We start from the raw sequence: 22,921 nt of genomic DNA on the forward strand, positions 1-22,921 counted from the left end.
CATTTTTATTATGCTTCCATTTTATTCATTCACTTATCTTCAGTAAGCGTTTTGTTGGAAACATTGAGGTTGCACCCTCCATCAAAGGGCACCACGTACACTCACATTCACAAAAAACTTGTTTTTTGAAAATTCATCCCTTATTTGCTTCCCCACTCTATAAAGTGGATCGTAGCTGTGGGGATTTGTATCCATTCAGCCTCATGATCATTGGTGATGTCAGGCACTGACAGGGTTGAGGAAGTATGGGGTTAAATCAATGTTCTTGGGATGTGGTGTTTGACTACTGATTGGAAGGTCATTGGTTCGAATCCCAGGTCCACCAAGTTGCCACAGAAGGGCCCCTGAGCAAGGCCCTTAAACCTCAATTGCTCAGGTATATAAACTGAAATAAAAAAAAAATGTAAGTCACTCTGGATAAGAGTGTCTGCTAAATGCTGTAAATGTAATGTTCTAGTTCATCCAAACTGTTGTAGAAAGAACATTATTTACTGTCCAGTTTTACCCAAATGAGGATGAGGTTTCCTTCTGAGTCTGGTTCTTCTCAAGGTTTCTTCCTCATATACTCTCACCATCACCTCAGGCTTGCTCATTAGGGGTAGATGTTAGAGATTCAACTGTGTGCTTCCAACATTATAACAGATTTGAGAAAAAAACATATATTGGTGTAACAGTCAGGTGTCCCCAAACTTGGGTCCATACTATTATTTTAATATTTTATAAATATTATGTTAATATCAGTAGGATCTCTTTGCTAGTGCGTACTGTAAATCACTGTTTATACAGAAAATGTGTTTTCACTCGAATTTGCTGAATGTATCGATCCTTATTAAAAGCCACGTCACAAGCAATCATAACGTTAAAAAGGAACAAACATAAAATCGGCTATAGTTTGAGGTGAACAGAGCTGAGGGACGTCTAGAAGTTTCCCTGTGTGCCGCACGCGCAGCCTGTAAAACGGTTTACTGCTAACCGGCTCAACCCGGGGATTATCCCAGAGCTCATTCCTACACTGTGGGAGCTCGAGAGAACTATGTACACAACATTATTATTATATAATTAATGTATTATTCCGTCGGCATGTTTTAATATAGCTTTTTTTTATAACAGGTCCGGTGCTGTGTGTGACCTGTACAGGTTACCTCGGGTACATTACTGAAGAGCTGGTTTATAGTAGTTTATAGTTCATTTTATTTTATTGTCATATGAAGTAGAATGAACTAATTGTTTTTAATGAGTCGTGGAAAAGAAGAGGATAAAAGATTTCCAGGCTGCTCAGCTAACAGGTGATTGTGGAAATATTTCTCGTGACCGAAGAGAGGAAATGGACGTGGTGCCTAAAGGTGAGTGTGTGTGTGTGTGTGTGTGTGTGGGTGTCTGTGTCTGTGTGCGTCTGTGTGTGTGTGTGTCTCTGTGTGTTTGTATCTGTGTGTGTCTGTATGTGTGTGTCTCTCTGTGTGTGTGTGTGTGTGTGTGTGTGTGTCTGTGTGTGTCTGTGTGTGTCTGGGTGGGTGGGTGTGTCTGTGTGTGTGTGTGTGTGCGTCTGTGTGTGTGTGTGTCTGTGTGTGTGTGTGTGTGGGTGTCTGTGTCTGTGTGCGTGTGTGTCTCTGTGTGTTTGTATCTGTGTGTGTCTGTATGTGTGTGTCTCTGTGTTTGTGTCTGTGTGTGTCTGTATGTGTGTGTGTGTCTGTGTGTGTGTGTGTGTGTGGGTGTCTGTCTGTGTGCGTGCGTGCGTCTGTGTGTGTGTGTGTCTCTGTGTGTTTGTATCTGTGTGTGTCTGTATGTGTGTGTCTGTGTGTGTGTGTGTGTGTGTGTCTGTGTGTGTCTGGGTGGGTGGGTGTCTGTGTGTGTGTGTGTGTGTGTGTGTGTGAGAGAGAGAGAGAGAGAGAGAGAGTGTGAAAAATCAAGTGTGTGTAAAAACTCAACAACAGAAGGGTCCTGGTTAAGATATAATGCCATTTTTATTTTTATTTATTATTTATTTTTTGAGGTCCACATTCCAGAGACAAAAATGGGACTGACATTATATGTTTTAGTAAGGTATTGGATCATGTTCCACCACAACAGCTTCAGGGAGCCCTTCCAAGCCTGTGGAACCATACTGGAGCAATAAACACTGTTTGTCCAACAACGTTTTGATTACAGTTGTGGTGAAGAGTGTTTAGAGATTCATATGTGTTTAGAGATTTGGTAACTGTTAACTTACATAATTTTTAATACTCGTCCATGCAAATAATTATCTCAATTCCTCAGGTGGGTTCTAAACAGTAAATAGACCCCAAAACCCTCTGCATTGTGGGTATTGTCTTAAGAACAAGGGCAGGTATATGTGAATAAAAAACTGTCAAATTATACCACTTTTGGATCAAAATACCTTAAGATATTTCATGGAATTCTGTTATACAGAATTCTGTAATATGATATTATAAACATCTTCCAAGTTTATTTGAAAATTTGAGCTTCATGCATAATATTCCTGTTAGAAAAAGCTTTTAGAGCTGAACAGCTAATAATCACAATTTTATGTTGTTTAATGGCATTAAGTTTAACATTTAAATTTATATGATTTTTCCACAGATGGCGCTACGGGGGGCGGCGCAGAAGTCCAGAGGTCGGACACCCTCAACTCAACAAATTCTGCTGGGGCACGCAGGAGGACCGGAGGAGCCAAGAAGCAGATGCAAGCCAACAAGTCCAAACTCCGAGCACCAAGAGCTTTGTGCTGCCTTACACTGAGCAACCCTATTCGCATGGCTGCCCTAGCGCTTGTAGAGTGGAAATATCCTTCGGCAGCTATGTGTGTGTCTGTGTGTGTGCGCGTGTGTGTTCGTGTGTATTCCAACAAACCTATATTATTCTGGTAATTATTATGTGATACCCTGTCCTCCTAGAGCTCTTAAGCTAAATGCCATAACCTTACCTCAACTGATTAATAATGGTAAAATGCCTCTTGGCTTTTAAGTGGCACAACAGATCATCAGAAGAAGTGAGTTCAGTTCTTCAAAATCCCACAGCTATCTGTAGCCAAGTGTCAAGAGATCATAGTTGTGACACTACCCAATCATGGGTATCTGTGAGCTCATTTATGTGAAAGAAACCTGATAGCATTGGTAGTTTTTTCTTGAACTCTTTTTGAAAAGGCGTTTGAAAATATGTTAAAGTTGGTTTCATAGTTTTGGTGAGATAGCGGAGAGTTAGTGGGCAAGTGGGAGTTTCCAAGACAAAAATAGGGAAAATATTTTAAATAAATAAATAAATAATAGTAGGATTTACGTGGATACGTATTCTGTCCAAATACCAGTGTCTAATGATGTGGCCTTTAACCTCTGTTCTTTAAGCCCTTTGATATATTCATCTTGCTAGCCATCATTGCTAACTGTGTAGCCCTTGGTGTGTCACGACCATTCCCTGAAGATGATTCCAATGCTACCAATCACAATCTGGTAAACAACAACGTTTATTGATGATCTTATTGTCCTTGTCTTGTATTTTATATGAAACGCACCCTCTCCCTTCACCTACTTTACCATACAGCACAAACGCTGAGCTCAATTAGCTTCTTGACCTGTTGACCTAGTCAATACCTGTAAAGTCTCAAGGGTGAAAACTGGTAGCTTATCAGTTAATGCAGTTTACCGTATACAAATTAGACGTGATCAAATGTGCTAAACTACAGAGATTTTTCCATTTCCACATATCTACTCTCTCTTTCTTTCTACTCTTTTTATTAGGAACAAGTGGAATACATCTTTCTGGTTATTTTCACCATTGAAACCTTCACAAAGATCCTGGCCTATGGTCTGGTTATGCACCCCAGTGCCTACATCCGCAGTGGCTGGAACTTGTTGGATTTCATCATTGTCATTGTCGGGTTTGTGCAATTTCATAGATAAAGTGTTTAATATTGGTTTTCTGTGTACACATGTGGCCATTTATATTTGGCAAAGAGAAGGTAAATACTGATGACTGGCAAATGGGTTATTTCTGTGTGTGCATGTGCAGGCTCTTTAGTGTTGTAGCAGAGATGGGGGAACCAAAAACCGGAGATGCCCATCATGCATCCGGGAAACCAGGAGGCCTGGATGTCAAAGCTCTCAGAGCTTTCAGAGTGCTCCGTCCTCTACGCTTAGTCTCTGGCGTGCCCAGTAAGTGTGTGTATGTGAGTGTGTGTGTCTTTCTAGTAGTGATTGCATTGTTCATGTACATATTTGTATGTTTGTGTGCAAATCTGTATTTGGTAATAAAAAGGGTTTATAATAATTGTACGTGTGTAGGTCTACAGATTGTGCTGAACTCCATCATGAAGGCCATGGTGCCTCTGTTTCATATTGGGCTGCTGGTCATGTTTGTCATAATCATTTATGCGATTATTGGCCTGGAGCTTTTCATTGGCAGAATGCACAAGACATGCTACTATGTTGGGACAGGTAGTAAAAACACACACACACACACACACACACACACACACACACACACACACACACACACATTCAAATGATACACATGTCTTCATATCGTCTTTTTCTTATTTATTTACCTAAATAGTTTAAATAAAATTGAAGTATATAAATATATTAGCATTTAAATAACACACATCTAAAATCTTTTGATACTATACTGAAATTGGTTCTCTGAGAATTGATCTATATGTGATACTGTTCCAATACTGACAGCTCTGCAAGATTCCTTATGAAAGATATGCGAGACAATCTGTGCTTATAGAAGTTGTGTTTATGAGTCAACATGATGTTCAGGTTCATAGGACAGAACAGATAAAAGAGTAGATACCTGTGATTAGATTGGTGTCTCCCTATCTGGATATTTGTATGCATAGTAATATAGTATAGAATATAGAAGTACCTACATAGTCATGTCTTTAAAGGGCCCTAATTAAGTTTGAAGACGTAATCTCTATGACATGTTCTGCTGTGACCCCGCAGACCTTTATGTGGAGGACGACCCGACACCCTGTGCATTTGCCGGTAATGGCCGTTTCTGTGTGGGTAACAATACTGAGTGCATGGGAGGCTGGGAAGGCCCTAATGGTGGCATCACAAACTTCGACAACATCTTCTTTGCTATGCTTACTGTTTTCCAGTGCATTACTATGGAGGGATGGACTGATGTTTTGTACTGGGTATTTACCATCCATTTTATTTAGCACCTGTAACCTATATAACCTGTCTCTATATGCTATGTTTGTGTCAGTTAGAGGGATTAGAGGTTATACTAAAAATATGTCAGATTTTATTCCTCTGAGGCAAAATGTTTTATTTGGTATTTATCTAATTATTTGATCGAAGTGTCTCAGGAGCAAAATCCCTGGATTGTGTTTAGATTCTATTCTTCCGTTGTACTGTTGGAACTGGGCACCTTTAATTCAAATTGAGATCCATAACCTATTTTATTTACTTTTCTTGGCAGATATCCAATATAACTAAAAAATACCAATATTCAAATACAATAGATTCATATGCAGAATGTATGCAATAGATTAGCAGCTGTTTTTTTTTCTCTTATACATTATACTGTAAATATAATAGTAAGAATGAGAGTAAGGTACAAAATAATCGATCCAGATTATTTTTTTAAATATATATTACATTTTAACCCATTTTTTTACATTCTCTTTTTTTCCATGTGCCCTCCTTCAGATGAATGATGCGATTGGATTTGAGCTGCCCTGGATTTATTTTGTGTCTCTAGTCATTTTTGGCTCCTTTTTTGTTCTAAATCTTGTTCTGGGAGTTTTGAGCGGGTAAGAGCATTCAACATTAAGAGCGCTTGTGTTATGTTTGGTGCAGTAAATTGGTCTACTCAAACGGTATTTAAATGAATTAAGATTTTTTTTCCATACATGTAGAGTAAATTCTTTGGACATGTATGTGTGTTTGTGTGCATGTGCGCTCAGTGAGTTCTCTAAGGAAAGAGAGAAGGCTGTTTGTCGTGGTGAACTTCAAAAGGCTCAGGAGAAACAGCAGATGGAAGAAGACATGGTGGGCTACATGGACTGGCTCATCGAGGCTGAGGATATGGATGAAGATGGCAATAAACGTGAGGCACTAAAAGTGTCCACCTAAAGCGTTCATACACACTAACATTAAAGGGGTTTAATTCAGTCGTTCATCACTGCCTGTTCAGGTTCTTGTTGGGATAAAATTAGCATACATTTCGAAAACGCAACCAAATAAATTCCTTTTACAATATTTGAGGCAGATCTTATTCTGCTTCACATTTTACTGCACACTGTCCCATTTCAGGTTTAACACACACAAATATTTGAAACACTAAACAGATACTGGGGGGCACGGTGATTTAGTGGTTAGCACGTCGCCTCACACCTCCAGGGTTGGGGGTTCGATTCCCACCTCCGCCTTGTGTGTGTGGAGTTTGCATGTTCTCCCCGTGCCTTGGGGGTTTCCTCCGGGTACTCCAGTTTCCTCCCCCAGTCCAAAGACATGCATGGTAGGTTGATTGGCATCTCTGGAAAATTGTCCGTAGTGTGTGAATGAGTGTGTGTGTGTGTGTGCCCTGCGATGGGTTGGCACTCCGTCCAGGGTGTATCCTGCCTTGATGCCCGATGACGCCTGAGATAGGCACAGGCTCCCCGTGACCCGAGGTAGTTCGGATAAGCGGTAGAAAATGAATGAATGAATGAATAAACAGATACTGATGCAGATTCTGATACAGTAGTTGATATTATGCTCATATAATGTATGCACGCACACACACACGCGCACACACATGCCTAGCTTTGTTCTGTTGTCTTTTGTAAGGTGCGGTGGTGGCAAAGAAAAAGATGATGAAGAAATATGGCTGGTATAAACACAGTGAAGATGGAGGTATTATGAAAGCTTTTCATTTTAAAAATGAAACTTTTATGTTTCTAAATTGTAATACCATAAGGACTTCCGCATGTCTTGTTTTAAATGGGTACATTGGTTACAATCTTTTTTACAGAATCAGATTCGGACTCGGAGTTCGAGGCTTTCCTAGACGATGATAATGGCTGCTGTGCCGCTATACAGTACTGTTTTAGAATCATATTTCATATCATTCACATTGTTTAAATGTTCCTGTTACTGATTAACTACAGTAGATCTGATCAAATCATTTCTTATTTTTAAATCCCAGGGCCAAACTGCTGACAATAAGCTTCTGGTAAGTCAAAACAAAAAAAAAGTATTTCAGTTAGAGACTTTAAAAACTTAAAAAAATCTACATAAGGTGTAAATATGAGAACTAAAGTCTTTTTGCAGTAAAATTAATAACAAAGCACAATGCATGTTAACATATTTTAAGCTATTCTTGATCCATTTTTTGATTTTCTTTTACTGACCATATTATCTCCTCTGGTTTCTGTGCAGTGAGCAGCTCTACCATTTAAATTTAGTTCTAAGGAAGAACTGCCGTGTAGCCGTGAAGTCCACTAACTTCTACTGGTTGGTGTTGCTGCTGGTCTTCCTCAACACAGCAGCCAGTGCCTCGGAGCATTATGGACAGCCTCAGTGGCTCACTGATATACAAGGTGATACTGTTAGGCTCTGCTTTATTTATTAGTATACATTTGTGATGACAAAATCGATTACTTTTATCAGGCTAGATTATTTGAGGTTGTGATTCTCAAACGGGTTGTTTTTGCTTTCCATCTCAGAACGAGCCAACAAGATCCTGCTGGCCCTGTTCACCCTGGAGATGCTAATGAAGATGTACAGCTTTGGTTTTCAGGTCTACTTTATAGCTCTCTTTAATCGGTTTGACTGCTTTGTGGTATGTGGTGGGATACTCGAGACTGTACTTGTGGAGCTGGATGTGATCCCACGTATTGGTATATCTGTGCTGCGCTGTGTCCGTCTCCTCCGCATTTTCAAAGTTACCCGGTGAGTTATCTGTGAATAAATATTGTTTCTGCTCAGAACATGTGAAGGGTTTAAATGCATAGTATTTCAACCCAATATACCCATATTGTTAACTGAATACAAGGTACTGTGTGTATATCGCTTTGCCTGACAAGTGTAGTTAGTGTGTCGAGTAGTTTATTGTTCATTATATTTCTCAATTCAATTCAATTTCTCTTATTCTCTCAGTCACTGGGCTGCTCTCTCAGATCTGGTCACCTCCCTGCTAAACTCGATGAAAGCCATTTGTTCCCTGCTGCTGCTACTTTTCCTCTTCCTCATCATCTTTGCCCTTCTGGGCATGCAGCTGTTTGGTGGAAAGTTCAACTTTGATGAAACCCAGATGAAGAGAAGCACATTCGACACCTTTCCTTCTGCTTTGCTCACTTGTTTCCAGGTAACCATCTCTGTTGCTAGATTGTTGTCTTTATACCCAGTTACAGCAAGCAGAACAGATTTCAGGCTTCTATTTTATCCAACATTTCTATATACAGTAATGCCATAAGTTCTGCTACGCATCTCCATTTCATTTCACTTACAAGCTTGAATGAAGAAATGAAGAAATTAAGAAATTCTTAAAAACTAATTTCTATCACACAATCTAGTGTTCGTGAATCTATTCTTATCATTTTGCTGAAACCAAACTGAGAGTTTCAGCTGTATTTGTGATTCCTAGCCTTTGTAGATGCTGTATTAGTCTGGGCACGTGTTTTTTATGGAGTCTACAACTGCAAGTGCAAATCCTGCCCTGTAATACAGTAACTGTTCAATGTAATACTCATACTAATACGATATATGCTATTTCTTAAATGATATTTCTATTTCTTATGCTATTAAGTCAGAAGCAGTGCGGAACTGACAGATCACTTATGCTACTCTTACTCTATACCTTTGTGTGGTTTTTAAACAGTAATTATCCCTGACAATAATGCTGATTTAGTGCAATAACCATGAATGCAATACATGAATTTAGGATTTTGTGAAGTGATGAAAATGCAGTTTTTGAATGAAACAAACAAAAAAAAAAAACAAGAGGAACTCTCTCACTGTAGATTCTTACTGGAGAGGACTGGAACTCAGTTATGTATGATGGCATCATGGCATACGGAGGACCCGTTTTCCCCAACATGATCGTTTGTATCTACTTTGTCATTCTTTTTGTCTGCGGTAACTGTATCCTTTTACCAGTCTTCTCTATTCAGCTCTATATCACATTATTTTACACTCTTATTTAGTTCCTGTTATTAAAAATTGATTCGTAGGGCTTTTATTTTATTTATTTTCCTTGGACTTTTTTTTTTTTTTAGAGATAACTGATTATTCCTTGCTAGTTTTTATATTCTACCCTTAACATCCACTTGTGCTCAGACATCCTGTTGAACGTCTTCTTGGCTATTGCTGTAGATAACTTAGCTGGAAATGGCAAAAAGAAAAAAGAGTAAGTGCCTTCACAAATTTAGAATAAATCAGTATATAAATCTCTCTTCATGCCGCTTGAAGAAGTGATTTCTGGTCCGCGTTATTTATTTAGCATTTCGCTTTAACAAGTTGATGTGTTTTAAAGAGAAAAACCAGAGGAGGAAGAGTGGGAAGATGATGAAGACAGGGAAGATGATGAAACCGGAGTAAGGCTTCTCATTTTTTGTTAAATCATTCTCTCTTTTTCTTTTACTTTTCTTTGTCTTTTCATCTTCTCATACTCTCTCATTATGTTTGTAACTTTGCTTGTATTTTTCCCCCCAGAATGACACAGATGACTGGGAGGAAAGTGAAGAGCTGAGAGCAATTGAAGGTCTTGAAGGTAAACATTTTATCTTTGAGTCAAATAAAATAATGATAATGATTATGAATATTGTAAAATAATACAAATAATACAGCTTTCCATATAAAGAATAATAATTGAAACAAGAATTGAATCTAACACATTTTATATAGCGAATATACTGTAAGTTAATTATGCTTTTTATTTATTTATTTAATTAATTAATTACATTTTTTTTGTTAGCATTTAAATATGGCGTATTCTAGTATGGCTAAACATGATAAGGGATTTAAAACAATTTAAGATTTACTTTGTGTTCTTAAGGTGCTGTGCCAATGAAAGTGGAAAGTTTTCATCCCAAAGAAAAAATTGTCCCAATTCCTGATGGGAGCTCTTTCTTTATTCTAGGCAAGAAAAACTGGTGCGTAATCTAAGTTTAATGTGCAATAAATATGCAGTATTTACTATAGCAAATAATAAGTATTGTGTGTGCCAGTGAGCCTCTGTGGAGTCCTTTCATGGTCTCAAGGCCCAAATAACATTTCAGGATTCATGCCTACATTGTATTCCTTCTCAACATTATTTGTTTGGTCAAAACCACATTTATATCACTGACATTCTTTTCCCATTCCTCTGTCTGTCCAGCCTCAGAGTCGCTTGTCACAACCTCATTTACAATCCTTACTTTACCAACTTCATCCTCCTCTTCATCATCCTTAGTAGTTTCTCGCTGGCTGCTGAGGACCCAATAAAAACTCATTCAGTTCGGAACATTGTAAGTTAGCCTGTTTGTACAGCATTTGTTGCTATTTCAGATGACGGAAATCTTAAATTGATAATTTGGTTTTCAATTTAAGCATTGTTTATAACTTATTTTATATCAGTATAGTCCAATTTTTCTGTTTGGGCTTAGGTGTGCGTGTTTAAGACACTGTGGTCTTCCAGGAAAACACTAATAAAAACAGTTTACAATACTTCCTTTAACCCCTAGATGCTTGGCTATGCTGATTATGTCTTCACCACGGTCTTCACCATTGAGATAATATTAAAGGTAAACATGTTCACTAATCACTGTCCATTATTTTGTCTGAGAATGACTTTTAAGTCTCCCCATAAGTTTTAAATATTGGTCATGCTATGTCAATGATAGATTACTTACACAGTGTGAAAAATGTCAGTACATCATTATCAGTGTGTTAAGTGTGATTTTTGTTTTGCACATAGATGACAGTGTACGGTGCTTTCCTACATCAAGGCTCCTTCTGCAGAAATGCTTTCAATCTCTTGGATCTGCTGGTTGTCAGTGTGTCTCTCACATCTTTCTTTCTGCAGTAAGTGTGACACCTTGATCCTCCACCTATACACCGATTAGCTTATAGATTCTTTAAGCGTTAACAGCTGTTGATCATAAGCGCTGCTTATGCTAACCAATCAATCATATTATAAATTCATTCATCTATTAATCCATTCGTTATCCATTTTACTAAATCAACTGTCCATTCTGACTTTTTGTATTTTTTACTCTTTGTATTTTATTTCTTTAGTTCAAGTGCCATCTCTGTGGTAAAGATTTTGAGAGTACTGCGAGTGCTCAGACCTCTCAGAGCCATCAACCGAGCAAAGGGACTTAAGGTATACTGTATACTCACAGTTGACTGACCATTTAGTCCTGTGTATTCTTCAACCTTCTTATTCTTATCTACAGGGATCAGCATCCAAAGACTTCAATTCTATTAATCATCAAGACATGTGTCGCTATGTTTTTGCGTATTATGATAAAGTACAAGTGGTGATTTTCTAGGGTGCTTTCTGAGTCCCAATTTGTGTCTCCAGAGTGTGATCCAGTGTGTGTTTGTGGCCATCCGCACCATTGGCAACATCCTCATTGTCACTACACTCCTGCAGTTCATGTTTGCGTGCATTGGAGTGCAGCTCTTTAAGGTAACATTACTTATGCTTAAGCACTCTTTCACTAAACCTTTAATGCACTTTTGGGTCTCATATGGTTGTCGTTTCCTCTTCCAGGGACGATTTTATAGATGCATAGATGAGGCCAAACACACACCAGAGGAATGCAAGTATGCACGTGTTCTTCTTAGCTCACAAATTTTAGTATGATAGTGCACTTCAGTAGTGTGATGAAAATTTGTGTCTTTTATCCAGAGGCACCTTTGTGGTGTATAAGGATGGAGATATGAATCACCCAATGGTGAAGGAGAGGTATTGGGTGAACAGTGATTTTAACTTCGATAACGTGCTGATGGGCATGTTGACGCTTTTCACTGTCTCTACGTTTGAGGGCTGGCCACAGTGAGTTTATATACCATTTATTATATGTTTAACCTTCTGACCATTTGAAGCATTGGTTCTGGCAATAATAAAAAAGAAAAGTGCGACAATAACATTAAGGATGGTTAAATATTTAAAGTATTTTTTTTTTATTAAAATATATTGTACAATATATTGGTGATATATTTATTTTTGGAATATCCAAATTAATAATGCCGTTCGCACATGAGAATAAACACAACATAGTGATGAGCAGTTTCACATATCTTAGAAATACTGTGGTTTGTATAAGTAAATATGTTGACAATATTATATATATATATATATATATATATATATATATATATATATATATATATATATATATATATATATATATATGTTTCAGTTACATAAATGAATACTCAGTGCATTGTGAATGAATATGATTATAGATTATTGTAATTATTGTAACATATCGTCGCTGTCGGGCGGAAACCTCCTATGTCCAAATTTTGTCAATTTCATATTTTTTCACATATCGATGCTATTGGTCAGTCCCCACGTGGGCCTGTTATTTTTACAAGTTATTAACCAATCTAAAGCCTTGAAAATAGCTTGAGCACAAATCTCTTAACACTGCTGGCAGCAGCGACGTCTCTGTCTGTACCATTCTTATCAATGACAGCATAATCTCGTATCTCCCTGCTCCCAAGTCATAAAGCCTGTATCTCCAATAAAACGTGACTTTGGGAAAATGTTGTGTTAATGTTGATACACAACAGTATGATAGCAATATAAGGTATAATAACAACTTTAACGATACAATGTTTAATAACTCAAAAAAAATACGGCTTTTTTTTTTCATTTCTTGAAAAATAATGGTTTTGGAGATACGAGGATTCCGCCCGACAGTGACGATATACAGGACTTTGACAGAACCAGGGCTTTAAGCAGCTTAAAGCTTTATACACAAAATATAAAGCGCATGCATTATTTGCTTATACAGCCAAAAGTTACAACCTTAAATATGTGTTTATATGACCTATATGTGCTTTTTTAATATTGTAAAATGAATGTAATTAACTCCAGGGTTTTATATAAAGCCATCGATGCTAATGCTGAGAATAGAGGCCCCATCTACAACTGTCGTGTGGAGATATCAATCTTTTTTGTCATCTACATCATCATCATTGCCTTCTTCATGATGAACATCTTTGTGGGCTTCGTCATCATCACGTTCCGCGAGCAAGGGGAGGTCGAGTTCAAAAACTGCGAGCTGAACAAAAATCAAGTCAGTATGAACAAAAATAATCTCATGAAGTCTAAAATGTTAATTATTATTTAGGATATATAATAAAAACTCTAAAAGGTCTAATTTTACCACATTTCTCTGTATTACTCTGCTTTTTCTCTCTTCAGAGGCAGTGTGTATATTATGCTCTAAAAGCGCAACCTATAAAGATCTACATTCCTAAAAACCCATCGCAGTTAAAGTTCTGGAGGATCATCAACTCTTCTCAGTTTGAATATATCATGTTTGTTCTCATTCTGCTCAATACACTCACGCTAGCTGTACAGGTGTGCATCACAGTCTTGTCCACAGTATTATTTAGCAGTATCATCATTCTTCTCATGTTTATACTGTATTGATGTGTCAATACATGTCCCAACATAGACACCAGTACACACTTTTTGCTCTGTTTCCTTTCCATACAAACCCTTTACCTTTTTTCTACCCTCAGCACTATGAGCAGTCGAAGCTCTTCAACTTTGTCATGGACATCTTGAACATGATCTTCACCACACTTTTTACCATTGAGATGATCATCAAACTGCTCGCTCTACGGCCATACGTAAGACACATCAAACACTTGCAAAGATTTTGAATTACCAGTTTAAGAAAACGGCTTTATTATTGCCACATATACATTACAGCAAAGTGAAACCCTTTCTTCTCATATACCAACTTTGGAAGTTGGGGTCAGAGCACAGGGTCAGCAATGATACAGCAGAGAGCGTTAAGGGCCTTGCTCAGGGGCCCAGCAGTGACAGCTGGTCAGCACTGAAACTTGAACCCTAATCTTCAATATTAACAACCCAGAGCCTTAAACACTTGAGATACCAGTAATGGCATCCCAAGGTTTATTTTTTAGTGCTAGAAATGCAGCGTTTGATTGTTTATAAACTCTTTCTCACTCTTTCTCTCCATAGCACTATTTTATAGATGCTTGGAATTCTTTTGATGCCCTGATAGTGGTGGGAAGTTTGGTTGACATCATGATTGCAGAGTTTAGTGTAAGTATTTGATTTTTGTCACTGACAAGATTACTTATAAATCATATATATCACAGCATTTGATATTAATATAAAAATCATACCTTGAATCCCAGGTCTACTTTTACCTCTTCGCTACACACAGAAATTTGTGTTCACAATGTTTATTCTTTTGTGTTCTGTTTTAAATTTTTCTATCTTTATTTATTTATTTTTGTTATATTCCTGGAATCTTCTTGTGCTCTTTCAGGGTGGTGGAGGCCATGGAGAGGTATGTTAAGTGACTAGTTTCTATGTAAAATGTAAAACTGTAAAAGTGTAAAATCATGTTAATTATGCTTGTGCTTGTGTTATACTTGTGTTATTATATTAATGATAAGGAAAGTAATGTTAAAGACATCATTTCTTATCGTGTTAGCACATAACATAATCAAAAGAGGTTGCAATATGTTATAAGATGACATAGGTGCATAGATAGCAACAAATATATAACGTACAAGTGACTTATTTGTGAAATACAAAATGTGTATCTTTTACAGGGGAAGGGGGATGGGGAAAACTCCAAGGTGTCCATCACTTTCTTTCGGCTCTTCCGCGTCATGCGATTGGTCAAGCTACTGAGCAAAGGGGAGGGCATTCGTACGCTTCTCTGGACTTTTGTTAAATCCTTACAGGTCTGTCCTGAATTTTCACACATTACTAGTTACAGATATGACTTAAAAATGGTCTACTGATGTCATTTATAACGTTTACTCGCTTTTCCTCAGGCTTTGCCGTACGTCGGCCTACTTATCGCTATGATCTTTTTCATTTACGGTGTAATTGGGATGCAGGTAGACTAATGTTTAATACTTCCTCTTTCCCTTCATGCATTCTGCATATAGTCCACCTGATGTGTTTTCTACCTGAATATTTCTTCTCCTCTGCCTTGTTAACAGACATTTGGGAAGATTGCTATAGATGACGACACAGAGCTCAATCGTAACAACAACTTCCAGACCTTTTTCATGGCAGTGCTACTGCTCTTCAGGTATGAGCACTGTGCAGTATTTTATAAATCTGCTGCTTAACTCTGGGACTGTATACACCTTTTTCTGTAGTGACTAACAAACTGCCTGTTCTTTTTTACTTTAGATGTGCAACAGGAGAGCAATGGCAGGAGATAATGCTGGCAGCATTGCCAGGCCGACGGTGTGACCCTGAGTCAGATTATGAGCCAGGGGAGGAGTACAGCTGTGGCAGCAATCTGTCCTACCTGTATTTCATCAGTTTCTTTGCTCTTTGTGCTTTCCTGGTAAGAAAAAAAAGAGAATATGGAGATACAGACGGAGCAAAAGAGCAATGATAACTTGTCCTTGTTTTTTTTTACCATTTCAGATCATAAACCTGTTCATTGCTGTCATCATGGACAACTTTGAGTATCTGACCAGGGATTGGACTGTGCTGGGCACTCACCATCTGGATGAATTTAAGAGAGTGTGGTCAGATTATGATCCTGAAGCAACGTAAGAGAAACCTTTTTTATAGTCCATGTAAAAATCTAGAAAAAATCTAAAATCTAAAAATGTTATGGACTGGAACAGCGTATTATACTTAAAAAAATGTTGCCACAGGGGAAGAATAAAGCACTTAGAGGTTGTGACCATGTTGCGCCGAATTCAGCCTCCTCTTGGTTTCGGCAAACTCTGTCCTCATCGGGTGGCCTGTAGGGTAAGCAATACTACATAAACACAGTATAGAAATACTGCATAGTGTATTACAAATTATACTGATATTAATAAGTTCAAAGACAGTCAAGTGTCATCAATTTATTTTAATAAGCATGGCTGAAGAAACCTTGATGCATGCAACAATGTGGTTGTCTCAGAGAACAAGCAAGCAGCTGACACACTCAGTCAGTCAGCAGTATTTAACACATGGTGCTCCACTTAACTCAGCAATCCAATTACTCCAATTCTCTCTCTCTCTCTCTCTCTCTTTCTCTCTCTTTCTCTCTCTCTCTCCATCACTTAATTCCCGTAGAGGCTGGTTACTATGAATGTACCACTTCATCCTGATGGTACTGTGTCCTTCAACGCGACCCTGTTTGCTCTTGTCAGGTCCTCACTCAAGATTAAAACTGAAGGTCTGCATGCACAGCACAAATAATAGTAATTAATCTATACTCTTGCAAAACCTCCTTTAAGACACAACCTGTTTCAGTGTCCATGCGCAAAAACAAAGCACAGCTACAAATAAATAATTTTGCTATTAATATTTTTGCCTGAGTAATTGAATTCTAGAATTGCTTTAAACATTGCCAATCCCCAGGGCCAATTGACAAGGAGAATGAAGAATTGAGAGCCATTATTAAAAAGATCTGGAAGCGTACCAAGCCTAAGCTCCTCGATGAGGTTATACCACCGCCTGCAGGTACTGAACTACATTACATACTAGATGGCTCCATCTTCACCACATTTCAAAGCCTCTTACAGTCTAATTGTAGTGGTTTATAGAATGCTATAAAAATACATTACATGTGTTTAACATGTGGTGTTGCGTATCTTCACATTACCTAATATTAGTCTGCATTATGTAATTTTCTCTAGGAGAGGAGGTGACTGCAGGAAAGTTCTATGCAAGTTTCCTCATTCAGGATTACTTCAAGAAGTACCGAAAGAGGAAAGAAAAAGAGAAGAAGAAGAAGGGCAAGGATAAGTCAGCTTCCCTTCAGGTGCACAGTTAGCTTATGTCTACTGGGTCTTGTGTGTTTGTTGTTTGAAGCTGAGTTGACTAATTTGGTGCGCTCTAATTCCCTGGGATCCTAGTGTTGGATATTATGGCTAGCATTGAATGTCAGAAACTTGCCTATATGTAAGTGCACTATGCTTCTAATCTTTACAGCTTGAGACTGAATTTCACTACACATACAGTTTCTTAATTATCACACTATCACTGGTTGCTTAAGCTGATGGGTTTGTATGCATGTAGCAGTAAATGTCAGGCTCTTACTACACTCTGCTGCTCTCTCAGGCTGGGCTGAGGACCCTGCAGGATTTGGCACCAGAGATGAGGCTGGCTATGGAAATGGAGGAAGGCCAGGAGGAGTTGTTCGAAGGTGACATGATAGATGAGGAGGAGTTCTTCAGGGTAAGTTGCAATTAAAAACGATATAGCATATCTTATGTTCTTAGCAACTGATGCGCCTTTTTTAATTGAACAGCAATAGTAATATATTCTTTTAGAAAGCCCAAGGTTTATCTACATGTCCCAAGATCCTGATAGCAGGTGCATGTGCACAGTTGGGAGCGTAGGCAACAGATGGGAATGTGACAGGGCCTCAAATTATATTCAAACCATTTATTATTTATACTTTCATATAAAATGATGATTTGTAATGTTTATTAAATAATTTCATTTAAACACACAAAGACTTACTTTTAGCCAAACATAGGACAAAGTGTTTCACAATGTCTGCTCCATATACTGCATAATTCATATCCCTTTGATATCACCGTAAGAAGAGTCTGACTCCTTCTACTGCTACAGAGTGAAAGTGCCTTCAGTGATGCTCGTCTGACTCCAGCCATGTTCAGCCCTGCGGGCACTCCGTTGCCCCTGCAGTTTGAAGAGGTTAGCGTGAACATCGAGCCACCTCCTGATGACATGCTGAGACTAGAGGAGGCACTGGAGGACTCTCGACCAACTTCAGCATTCTCTGATAACGAGGTGGTGCTTAAGCAGCCTCACAGGCTTACTCCTCTGCCCAGAAGGTGGGCCACCAGTCACTCCAAACTCAGCTCACTGAGGGCTCTAAATTCCAGCTCAAGGCAAGCACAGTATAGACTGAAAATATGGAATGCAGTTGCATTCAGATTAGAGACTAGTGTTCAAAATTAGACACTCCTGGGTCATACTACTAAGCTTCATTTGCTCGCAAGTAAAGAAAATGACCCGAAAATGTAATGTCACTAATAATTATTAGTGACATGAAATTTTGGGTGATGATTTCTTTAAATCTGTGATTTTGCCTGAGAGGTTATAATGATGTATAGCAAGCATACAGAATCAATAAATATTTTATTTGTATTTCAGTTACAACAACTGGTAGTGTACAGCATGTGAATAATCAAATACTTTCTGTCTCTCAGTGGCACCATCACATGATAGCTTTGCTGTATTTTAAAGCAAAACCTGCTGCTCACCTTATTTAATGTACAAAACTTATGTTCTTTGTTAAATTAATAAAAACACTGTATTCATACAGGATGCCAGATAGCTACTATTTATAAATACTATGTGAAATAAACACAAAATAACATAAGACGCAGAAAATCATAAGCATATCTATTATGTGTGCAATAAGGTGTACATGTATTACTGTTTTGCTTTGCTTTTGGCTCTCAGTAAGGAAATCAGCACACTGCTAGATGTGATTACTCCAGATTTTGCCACAATACAATGGAAATGATTCAGTGTACATCAGTAATACTGTATAATAATAATGTTGGGTTATGAAGAATTGCAAAGCACACAGAATTTCACAAAGCAGGACCATTCTGCCAAAAGCATAGTGCTTATGAAGCCTTAGGGGTATAAATTTTGAGTTCACTGCTTTGTAGAGTATTCCCTATATCTAGCTACCAGCTAACTAAACATCTCAAATGTCTTGATTGGTCATGTCTTGTTTATGAATTTCTTAGTAAAACCTTCTTATTATTTTTGAAGGTAATTAGATCCCATTAATTTCAGACTTTAAACGTTCCACATCTTATAACTTCTGAATTACCTCCATAGCTTTGTAACCATGATTAAAACGCAGCTGAAGGGGATAATCCTCCATTTTCCTAACTACTATTTTAGTTCTTTATTATTTCTTAAGTGTCCATTTAACATCTACATTTTAGGCTACCCAGGACTCAGTTACCACCTTCTCCAGATGAAAGGATGCAGAGTGCAGGAGGTGATGGTGAAGTTGCAGAGACAGGAGCAGAAGGAAGACCAACAAGTGCTACAGAACAGAGTCAAATTGGCAAGGAAGACACTCAGAGCACAGTGTCTCATAGCAGGTGGGGAGAGCTGTCAGTCAGAGACTGATGAATGAGAGGGGTATAGTGATAAAGAAAAAGGATGGCATAAATATACTGTGGGGTTATAAGAGGCTTATGTATTCAGCCATTATGAGCCTCCATTGGAAAGATTAAGTAAGGTACTGTTCAGAGTGCTGTTTAAAGCTGTTTAAAAAGAGGTTTTTACCAGCATGTAATGAATAGAAACCACTCACAGGAGAGGCGGAAAAATTTGACTGAAATAGATATTATTCATCCGTCTCTCAGGATTGGGGCTTTTTGCTTGAAATAGTTTTTAAGAATAAATGAATAACCTCTTTATGTCATTTTTGCACAGATGTGTGAGTATGTAGGCTGTGACCTTAAGATCAGCGCCTTATGGCTGATATTACAAAAGTGTTGCTATATTCTTAGCTGTGCTGATATAGTAGGACCAGGGTGCTTCTGAACTAAATTTTTAGAGGAAGTAAGAGTGTTTTTCTCTCTGTTAGTCAAGTGTTTGAAATTAGATGCCTATGGAGATTATCTTCTGAGTGTGTTGAAGTTGTAGTTTAAAAGATGGGATATTTGTTCTATGCATTTCTCTTGTTAACATTGCTGTGGAAATCTCTGTAAACACACTTTTGTCCTAAACAGACAGCAGCATCTGGAAGCTCCTACCTCAACAGAGACGTTACCTCCTCCAATCTCCAGTGACAATAATGTAACCATAGCATCATTACAACCAGAGAATGTTAACAGTGATGGTTATAAAGTCACTGCAAATGGCAATAATGAGAATGCTTACTCTACTAGTAGCTACAATGGGAACGCTTACCATTCAAATGGCTACAATGGAAATGTTTCACCAACAAATGGCTACAATGGCAGCACATACCCAGTAAATGGCTACAATGGCAGCACATACCCAGTAAATAGCTACAATGGCAGCACATACCCAGTAAATGGCTACAATGGAAGCACATACCCAGTAAATGGCTACAATGGAAGCACATACCCAGTAAATGGCTACAATGGAAATGGTTACCATAGCAATGGTTACAACAGCAACGGTTACTCCAGCAACGGTTACAGTGCTAGTGGATACAGTAGCAATGGCTATAATGGCAAAAGACAAAGCGGTAAAGGACACGCAACTCGAAGACGCTTCCTTCCTCCTACTCCTTCAGGTGAAGAAGCCCTTATAAACACAAATTGCAAATAAACGGTCATACATGGTTGTTCTCACTAAAATGAAATAATAAAATGTCCTCTGTGTTAGGACGCAAGCCAAATTTCACTATCCAGTGTTTGAGGAGACAAGACAGTATCGATGACATCCCAATCCCTGGTACTTATCACCAGAACTCACCTCCCTGCAGAGCACGAGAGCAGGTAATATTTCAGTTTCTTTCTTTTCATTGAATCCATTTCATACAATTTAGCTCCTGTCTCTAAGGACACAAAAATCCAGAGCAGCAAATCAAGGACAAACATTTCTGCTAAGTCATTGCTCATTGATGCATCACTTTAAAGCGCTAACTTTATTGATGACTTGTTGCAGAAATGCATCTATCGCCCTTCAGTAGGAATGAAAGACCTGCCTTTGCATAGCAAGATGTAACTGCACACTGAATTAACATCACTCAAAACAATATAGCATTTTGTCCTGTCATTAGTTGTACCATTTGCTTATTTCCCCTACATATCCTTGCTCAGAATGTCTCATCTCTCCTTGATTCTTTATTTTATGTGCACTACACACGTTTTTGAGTTCACTACATTAGTGTGTTATGTTGGGCTTCTTGTTACACGCTGAATAATAAACTAAAAGCTATTTCAAATAACCCTTTACAGACACAAAACAATTATGACTCTCGGCGCAGCAGCATGTCCTCCGCAGCCTCGTCATCCTCGTGGGCGAACACTCGGACGCAGGCTGGTCGTCTGCTCTATGCCCCCGTCATCATGGTGGATGAGGCAGGTGGAACTCAGAACATTTGGAGTGACACTAATGGCAGCACCAGCCTGCCAGCTGCAGCCCGTCCTGGGTGGCACACAACCCAGGGTGTCTCTCTGTCCCAGCGACAGCAGGCATATGCTACTCTGAGGGTGCCATCACAACAAGGCCCAGGCTATATGGAGAAAGGAAGTGCTGACAGCCTCGTAGAGTCGGTCAGTACAGCTGCACTCTCACTCAATGTAACTGGAAGCTTATGTTGTACTTCACCACATTGTTACCTCACTTCAGTTAGCTTTTGATTTACTGTACTACACTTTTCACCTAACTATAAATATAATACTGTTTTATGTTTTTAATCTTGACATTGACATTATTTCTTTAGATTCTCATATCTGAAGGTTTGGGCCTCTACGCCAAAGACCCCAAATTTGTAGACTTTACTAAGCGAGAGATTGCTGATGCATGCAACATGAGCCTGGATGAGATGGAGACTGCTGCGGCTGACTTGCTTAGTCGAGGTGCACCTGGGCAGCCAGTTGGTCGTTTCGAGGAGGATCTGTCTGACGAAATGAACTGTGTGATTTCATACTGAGGTTTTTTTTACCTTGAGAGAATGGAATAGAATAGTAGTATCTTATTAGAAAGATAAAAAAGCAGTTTGGTGTATAAATGGGTAAACGACAAGGTGGCATACTTTCTCTGTGCCATTCTTGCAGATTCAGGATAGAGTACTGACCTCTGATTTTCCAAAATATTGACGATTACATGATTGTAAACTGGTTTGCTGACTGAAGCCGTATCAGACAGCTGTATCCGGAATGGAGCCGAACTGAGATAATAAAACAATGATTATAGGAACGTTAGAAAGAATACTTGACAAACAAGATCCAAGCATTAGATAAATAACGATTTAGTTGACAATATGACATAATACAGTTTAATTTGTTACAAACATCTCATTTACTGACCAATACCTGATCTGCTGACAATAACCTTACCAAAGGATCTGCTATTACATCTCTTAACTATCTTAATGATCCATCGGTATTTATATTTATTTGTCTAATATGTAACAAGGATTTGTTTCTGTTGTATTAGAAATGCCCAGGAAAGCAGTTATAGCCTTTTACTGTAATGATAGTTTAAACAGAAATAGATTAAAATGTCACATTATTTTATGTTACAGAATGAGCTATAGCTTATGATATTAACTTTATTATTATGCTGATACTTGAGAGTTTTTTGTGTAATAAATTATTGTACTCTTTTTTACGTTTTCCATTTTAATGCTTATTGATTTTCTCAGTGTGGGAGACTTTTATTCTATTAATTATATATTATAATTTGACACCCTTTAATTGTTGTTTGGCTTTACCTCTAAAGGCACCTTTAAAAGATTAACCCTCTCTCTAATAAATGTTTTCTGTTGATTCTTAAACATTCTTTTATGTCCAGTATAGGGTATATGGTGGTTATTATACACTTCTAAGCACTCTCTTGTGAAGATTGATGCCATCATAAATTCATTCCAGGATATTTTAACTCCAAACTTGGTTGCCTCTGCCAAGAGGTTCAGACGTGGCCATCATTCTTTTAACAATTATGACCCGAAACATACATCCTAATCAACACAGAAATTGTTTCAGTGTTTTCCACTCACCGTCTAATTTTCTGGATTTGAATAAAATTATATTTTTTAGTGAATTCAAAATAGCAATTCATAATT

At 38.1% G+C, this 22,921-nt stretch overlaps 1 protein-coding gene across 1 annotated transcript; it reads left to right on the plus strand.

Annotated features, from left to right (window-relative positions):
* Positions 1-1,263: 1,263 nt before the first annotated feature.
* cacna1fa (calcium channel, voltage-dependent, L type, alpha 1F subunit a) lies at positions 1,264-22,014 on the plus strand. The gene is made up of 48 exons (XM_060881792.1): positions 1,264-1,343; positions 2,578-2,801; positions 3,339-3,443; positions 3,732-3,871; positions 4,003-4,145; positions 4,275-4,427; positions 4,941-5,137; positions 5,655-5,758; positions 5,912-6,054; positions 6,777-6,842; positions 6,961-7,027; positions 7,135-7,161; positions 7,368-7,528; positions 7,655-7,880; positions 8,088-8,295; positions 8,951-9,071; positions 9,267-9,336; positions 9,463-9,523; positions 9,642-9,699; positions 9,985-10,081; positions 10,306-10,435; positions 10,652-10,711; positions 10,885-10,991; positions 11,205-11,292; positions 11,494-11,601; positions 11,686-11,738; positions 11,824-11,970; positions 13,021-13,222; positions 13,351-13,509; positions 13,674-13,784; positions 14,143-14,226; positions 14,456-14,476; positions 14,745-14,879; positions 14,973-15,038; positions 15,144-15,235; positions 15,340-15,499; positions 15,583-15,710; positions 15,819-15,915; positions 16,228-16,330; positions 16,516-16,617; positions 16,794-16,918; positions 17,218-17,334; positions 17,734-18,014; positions 19,092-19,253; positions 19,890-20,422; positions 20,515-20,627; positions 21,090-21,407; positions 21,578-22,014. The coding sequence occupies exons 1-48, from the start codon at positions 1,325-1,327 to the stop codon at positions 21,785-21,787; spliced, it is 6,402 nt and encodes a 2,133-aa protein (XP_060737775.1). The 5' UTR covers positions 1,264-1,324; the 3' UTR covers positions 21,788-22,014.
* The last annotated feature ends 907 nt before the right edge of the window (positions 22,015-22,921 follow it).

This window comes from Tachysurus vachellii, chromosome 11, assembly GCF_030014155.1.
Source record: "Tachysurus vachellii isolate PV-2020 chromosome 11, HZAU_Pvac_v1, whole genome shotgun sequence".
In the NCBI taxonomy this organism is placed as follows: domain Eukaryota; kingdom Metazoa; phylum Chordata; class Actinopteri; order Siluriformes; family Bagridae; genus Tachysurus; species Tachysurus vachellii.